This window comes from Salvia hispanica, chromosome 4 (genome assembly GCF_023119035.1).
Source record: "Salvia hispanica cultivar TCC Black 2014 chromosome 4, UniMelb_Shisp_WGS_1.0, whole genome shotgun sequence".
In the NCBI taxonomy this organism is placed as follows: Eukaryota; Viridiplantae; Streptophyta; class Magnoliopsida; order Lamiales; family Lamiaceae; genus Salvia; species Salvia hispanica.
Genome location: NC_062968.1, coordinates 3,367,717 through 3,375,464, shown reverse-complemented (window position 1 = coordinate 3,375,464; position 7,748 = coordinate 3,367,717). Strand labels below are relative to the sequence as shown.

Genomic DNA, 7,748 nt, shown 5'->3' with positions numbered 1-7,748 from the left:
TGATAAAATTTTCAGTGTTTTGTTTGTTTGACTCCTAATTGACATTTCATTGATTATTTTTATAATATAAATAACTAAAAAATAATCTTTATTTTGGTACTTAAATATACACATTACTCCCTCTGTACCACAATAAGAGTCATATTTTTCCCTTTCATTCCATCCTACGATAAGAATCATACCATCTTTTATCATAAATGGTAACTAGGTTCCATTTTATATTAACTCACTTCACTCACATTTTATTATAAAATCAATATAAAAAAGTGATGTCCATATTTCACTAATTTTTTTTCTCATGATTCTTTCTAAAGTTAAACAATTTCTTAAAATTTGTGTCGAATCAAAATTAGACATAGTTGGTGGGAATAGTATATATGACTATCCAATACAAAATGACAACTTGTATTCGTGCAAAGAGCAACTTCAAATTTTGATCCTCCCAACTAATTTGAAGATTGCATATACAAAGTCATAAAATGTGGATTTGTAGAGTACTAGTATATATAGTTGAGTTTTTATCACAATTCACGCAGCTCGGTTTTAGTAAATACATAGTGTACGTATAAGTGGGAGAGAGAGAGATGGAAATAGAAAGTAGGCTAATCTCGATAGAGACTATCACACCATCTTCTCCAACTCCAAAATCTCTTCAAAAACACCAACTTTCATTTTTTGATCAAACTACGCTTCCCTCATTCAGTCACTTTGTCTACTTGTACTCATCAAATCCCAAATTTTCCAATTCCCGAAAATCAAAGCAGCTAAAGAAATCCCTATCAGAGGCCCTCTCCATATACTACCCCCTCGCCGGCCGAATCGTCGGAAACCTCTACGTCGACTGCAACGACGCCGGAATCCCCTTCTCGGAGGCCGAAGCCGACTGCGACCTCCGGCAAGTCATAACCACCCAAAACCGTACAAATTTGAAGAAGTTTCTACCTTTGACAACGGATGATCTTTGCCTGGCCGTTCAAGCCACCTATCTCCGCTGCGGCGGCCTCGCCGTGGGGATCAGCCTCGCACACAAGATCTCCGACGCGTTATCTTTTGTCTTGTTCGTCAACACCTGGTCCGCCCTCGCGAGAGACGGTGGTGCGCCGGCGCCGCTCGTGAAGTTGGACACGGCCACCTATGCTCCGCCGCTGGACATTCTCCAGTCCCCTTCTGCAAAACTATTGGAGGAAGAGGTCACCGCCAGTACCTTCTTGTTCTCGGCCCCAGAGATCGCTGCTCTCCAGGAAAGGTACACCGCGGCGGGAGGGCATCGTCCGAGCCGGGTCGAGGCACTATCGGCTTTTATATGGACCTCCTACGTGTCGGCAGTCGGCGTTAGGTCCGACCAGGGTTACACCTGCGTAGTGTACAATTCGATAAACTTGAGGAGCCGGGCCCACCCGCCTCTGTCCGTACACCAGTTCGGTAACTTGATTGTTCCTTCCACGGTGGAGGCGGTGCCCGGGGACAGCGGCGTCCAGCTTATACGGAAGATGAGGGAAGCTTCGATGGCGGTCAATGCCGGGTACGTGGCTGGGCTGAAGAAGAGGGAGATGCAGTTGGAAGTGCTGCGCAATACAAGTAGAGCCGCGGTGGATAGATTCTTCTTCTCAAGTGTGTGCAGGATTCCTTTGTATGAAGCGGACTTTGGGTGGGGAACACCCGACCGGGTCATCAACGTTGGCATGCCTGTCAAGAATGTGGTATATTTTATGGATACAAAGAGTGGGGGTGGAATTGAGACAAAAATTCAGTTGACCAAAGCAGATATGGAAAAACTTGAAGCTCTTCTGATGATAAAGAGTAAGTTGTAATGTTAAAATTTCATAACTACTACTATTATATACTCTCTCCGTCCTATTAAATATGCAGTGTTTGGGTATCGACACAAGTTTTTATATAGTGTTGTTTTGTGAGTTAAGAAGAGAGAGTAAAGTAAGAGAGATGAAAAAGTAGAGATAGAGATGTTTTCATTTTAGAAAACGTTTCATTTTTAATGGAATAAACAAAAAAGGAAAACGTTTCATTTCTAATGGAACAGGAGGAGTATATTGCATGTGGTGCGGGAAGTATTTCACTTGTTTGTACTTAATTATACGTTTGTACCAACTCTTTGTACTTATGTACTCATTTCATCCATATCAATAAATTTCTTATTTAAACTGGAGGAGTTTTATGAAAATATAAACGAAATTTGAGTAAGATCCAAATTCATTTATGTATTTTTTGACCAATAAATCATTTTAGTTAGTTACCAAAATTTGTGTACATTTCGTGAATTTATATGCAATCAAATTAATAGTATTAAATAAAATAGATGGATCTCCTACACTATAAGGTGATTTTTACCACATGAATCCCGTGGGTTGCATCGGGCTATATGAAACCCATGATTTTTACCAATTTAACCTTAGTTTTGAGTTTTGATATGTTCCATACTATATGTGCAAGTAGATATATAGTTTATATGTATGTATAAAATGAATTTTGATTTTATAAATAAGGTCAAATATGAACCATGATAAAAGAAGTGACATATACTCCCCCGTCTAATAATAAGAGTCACATTTTAGCATTTCAGTTTGTTCCACAATTAAAATCACATTTCACTTTTATTATAAATGATAAATAGGTTTCACATGCCACTAACTCACTTCACTCACATTTTATTATAAAACTAATATAAAAAATTAAACCATGTATTTCATTAACAATCTCCTTTTTTATTATAAAACTAATATAAAAAAGTAAACCACAAATTTCATTAACATTCTCCTTTTTTATTATAAAACTAATATAAAAAAGTAAATCACGTATTTCATTAATATTCTCCTTTTTTATTATAAAACTAATATAGAAAAGTAAACCACAAATTTCATTAACATTCTCCTTCACAAGTGTGTGCTTGTTTCCTTTTTAAGAAGCGGATTTTGGGTGGGGCGAACCTGACCGGGTCATAAATGGCAGGTTTTCTTTAAAAAATGTGGCATATTTTATCGATACAAATTGTACTTGTTTGTACTGTACCAACTCTATGCTTGTCAAGTAGATCCTATCATTTACATTATATCTTTCTTTCAAAGTCATGTATCACACTTACTGTGATCATATTAAAATAAATATATAGTACGCAATTAATTCTAAGTATGAGTACATGTCATCTCCTATTCATAGGGTAATTTTCACATGTATCTAGTAGCAGCCCAAATAATTACTAATTTTTCATCTTAAATTGGGCCGATCATTAAATCTACTGTGGACGCCAAACCTGTAATGTCTGATGGAGTTAGTGGTCCAGGAACCGGCTTGGCCAGTGCTGGGTCCGTCACTGAGAATAAAACATCATCCCCAAACTAAATATTCATTATATTTATGGGTATTGATAGGAAATATCATCAACCTTTTTATGAAATTGAACTTTTTTTGCAAATTTTTAAAGTGGATGTAAAATTATTATTTTTTAGATTATGTTGATTTCTCAACTCGACGCGATTTTTATATTTCCGATGATTTAAACTGACGTGGCCCAAATGGCTGCATGGGGTCATATTTTTATGGACAAAATTGAGGAAATAGTGGAGACAGAATCAGCTTCGTGACTTGATATAAAGGTTGACCAATCCATGAGAGGGCTTACTTAAAATTTTCTGATTCAGGTTGGTTATCCTGGTAATTATTAACTAGAATGGGCTTTAATTTGGGCCCAGTATTCGTAAAGCTAAAAATCGACACTACTAAGAATGTGCCTCTATAATAGGCCCACGTTCACGGCCCATATGTATGTAATCGATTCACGAAATTAAATTATTCGCATCTTATCCACAATTTAATATCACGTGACGCATTGGTCAAATTTTAAATTACTGAATTTACGTAAAATGATCACTTAACACATAAATTTTATGCTCGTGCAATTACGGAAAAAAATTAAGAAACAAATAATTATCGGGCTTGTTTAATACTCCCTCCATTTCAAGATAAGCGATTCACATTCCTTTCTGAAACGTATCAAGATAAATGAGTCATTTTCTTTTTTGGCTTTCTCTCTCTTACTTTTTCTCTCTTTTTTATTAACTCTCTTACTTTATTCACTATCCACTTTACTAACAAAACCTCATTTTCTTAAATCTCGTACCGAAAAGTTTGTGCTCATTTATCTTGGGACGGAGGAAGTATTTTAATAGGCTCCTATTTATATTTTTAAACATTAATTTAATTCGACATATATTTTTAAATATAGTTAACAAATATTAGTGGGTGCATTTTTAGTAGGTAAATAATACTCCCTCTGTCCCATTAAAAATGAAACGTTTTCCTTTTTTGTTTGTCTCATTAAAAATGAAACGTTTCCTAAAATGGAAACAACTCTATCTCTACTTTTTCATCTCTCTTACTTTACTCTCTCCTCATCAACTCACAAAACAACACTACATAAAATCCCGTGTCAATTCCCAAATGTTTCATTTTAAGTGGGACGGGGGGAGTATATTACTAAGATTATTAATAATATATTTAATTGCCTCGGACGCGGCTCTACTGCAACCGGCATTTTGGGGAGGAGACTGCAAATTCAGCAACACGTACTATCTCTATTGCAGCACTCGCGGCCACTGCATGTCTCTTATAATTTTTTTTTACTTTACAAAAATTGATTTTTTATTTATAAAACATGTGGTGTTATTCTTGAAATCAAATTTCGGTTTATTTCGGCATTGAGTTTATCTAAGGCCACATTCAAAAATTTAAAGAGTGTACAATGATTGAGGTTTTAAAAAATAAACAAAACTTCAAACTATTTTTGAAATAATAGATGTAATTTAGGCTTAATGTAACACCACGGAGTTGGAGCCAAAACTTCAAATCATTTTTTGAAATAATAGATGTAATTTAGGCTTAATATAACACCACGGACTTGGATCCCCTGCTGTGCTTCAACCACAGCAGCCCCTGCTGCCACACACAAATATTTTACTCCCTTCGTCCCTCATTAGGAGTCACACTTCCGTTTCGGCACTCATTTTATAAAAATGATAATAAATAGTTAAAGTGGAGAAATAGTAAAGTAAGAGCGAGAATAATGTAGATAAGACTTTTCTCTACATTATTATCTCTCTTACTTTACCATTTCTCCACTTTAATTATCTATTATCATTTTTATAAAATGAGTGCAGAAACGGAAGTGTAACTCCTAATAGGGGACAGAAGGAGTATTAATAAAAGAAAATTAAAAAAAAAATTAATATTAAAATATTGTGATGAGTGAGGCACAGCAAGGGGATCCAACTCCATAACACCACATGACCCTTGAAATAAAACTGATGGACAGCAATTCGAACAGTACAAGGCTTGAATTGCTCTTTCTCAACTCCAATAGTAAATAGTTCTCTAGTACTAGATCTTACTATTATCCATACAATGTAAGCCTCGACCGATATTCGTTGATAATTTGTTGAAGAACATGAGCTAACATTATTGGACTAATTACACAATGCTGCATGTCTATCAACCTTCTAAAAACTGAGTCATCCGACCTAAACTTTCCTATGCATGCGATGCGAGTTTGGGCACCCGTCCGATTCCACCGTATCTATGAATATATAATCCAGGGGGTCGAGAAAAAATTAGGAATTTTTTATAGTTTTGAATTATTTCATTATTTTGATTTAAATTATTGTAATTTTCTAAATTTATGTAATACTCCCTCCGTCAACCATTTAAAGAACCATTTTACCATCTTGGCTGTCCTATCCATAATTTATAGAACCATTTACTTTATTCCACTTTTAGTATGCGGACCTAACGTTCCAGATTCCATCAACTTTTTACTCTCACATTTCAATATAAACTAATACTTTAAGGTGGTGTTCGGTTTCCTAGATAAAATAATACCAAGATACAATCTAGGATTGAATTGTGAGATTATTTTAGTCATCGGGATTAGCTATGACTAATTATCCCATGATTATCTATCTAGGATGAATTGTGGGATTGAATCTCATGAACCAAACACACTACATATTTAATCCATAATACAATCTTGCAAATCGAACACTCCCTAAATGGACTCCACATTCCATTCACTTTATCCCTTTACAAAGTCAAATAATTTTTTAAAACTCGTGCCAAGTCATAAAGGCTCTTTAAATAGTGGACGGATGGAGTAGTATTAAGTAGTTTCTGTATTATAAAATGGTAAAATTGTCAAATTCAGTTGTGACTGCAAAAATAAAAGCTAACACAGATGATAGTTTGGAATTTCCTACTATAATGTAGCTTTAATAACAAACTAAGCATGTGGTTTTAAAGATTATAGATAACATACCATCAATTGAAACACCACAAATAAACATGAGAAACCAAGAAAAACATTGTTGCAAAATGGTTGTGTTCTAAACTTCAATTCAAACAGACCTTTAAGGGTCTCGTGCATCAAATAAAAAAAGTTTTGTTTTTTGTAAATAAGATATGCTCATGACTTTGAGAGTGAAATAGAGTGGGAGGACATAGGCTTAAAACTTTTTTAAAAAGAGTCCGTGGATGAATGAATTAGTAAAAAGATTCCGTGGATGTAGATGTTATAATTAATGGCTTAAATTTGTTCAATACATTTTAGATATAGTACTTATTTGTGAATGAAAGAAGTACTAAAAAAAAGACAAGTGTGTTATTTTCGTTCAGTACATTTTGATGCGAAGGATCTTGTCTTGGATACCAAATAAGCTTGGCCCGGGCCCGGGCCGGGGCCCGAAGAAATGTGCACCAAAGAATGTGGAGGTTCCAATTTGCCAAGTCCCAATTATATCCAAAATAAAGTACCCTTTTTGATATATCGAAAGGACATGGGTCTCTGAAAAGGTCCAGATAGCAATAGCAGTAACATGTTCATGTTCCCTTCCATGGACCACTATTATTAAGTTTTCATTTCCTTCTCATCATAATTTTTGTTATGTTCTTATTTTCTTCTCAGATCATTATATATAGTGTTTATTTGCAAGCGGTCATTGGTAGTTCAATGTTGCTATCCTAGTGGATGATGCCCTATCTCTTATCCACTTTTCATTTCAATTTTAATGTTATTTTTTTATATTTTCACATATTATAATAGAAAAATTAAATACTAAATTAAATGAAAATCATGCATTACTTAATTTAAAAAAAAATTATAAATTATATATTTAATTTTAATTAAATAAAAAATAGCAAAATATAAATACAATATTATAGAACACAATAAATTTAAATAAAACACTTGCATTAATCGAATAAAATGAGTAAAGTATAATAAAGGTCAAAATAAAAAAAGTATGTTGAGTTTGGGACTTGAACACACATTCTCTATAATTTTCCCATATACATTTACCATTTGGCTAAATATAGATTATACATTGAAATCAAACAAATTTTTACATAAAGCAACAAAAAACTCTCTTTTAAGTGTAAAACTAATTGTCCCACATCGAAATCACAAAGAAATTTGGAGTTGAAAACCTATCTATAAAATTGTCATTTGTCCCACATCGAAGTCACAATGAAAGTTGGAGTTGAAAACCTATCTATAAAAGGTTTACTCAAGTAATGCAAAACTTGCTCATTTAGTGTGAAGGATTATATTCTATAAATATATTCTTTCACTAATTCACGGATCCTTCTTTTAGTATGGATCGTTGTGAAATTATAGTTTTTATTTCAAGTTAAAAAATGATTTTTTAATTTAAAAATCGATTTTTTTGAATTAAAAATCGGTTTTTATA

At 33.9% G+C, this 7,748-nt stretch overlaps 1 protein-coding gene across 1 annotated transcript; it reads left to right on the top strand.

Moving 5' to 3' along the window:
• Positions 1-552: 552 nt before the first annotated feature.
• On the top strand, positions 553-2,164 carry LOC125224371 (stemmadenine O-acetyltransferase-like). Its single transcript, XM_048127763.1, has one exon. It carries the CDS (start codon positions 585-587, stop codon positions 1,809-1,811), a length of 1,227 nt encoding a protein of 408 aa, XP_047983720.1. The 5' UTR covers positions 553-584; the 3' UTR covers positions 1,812-2,164.
• The last annotated feature ends 5,584 nt before the right edge of the window (positions 2,165-7,748 follow it).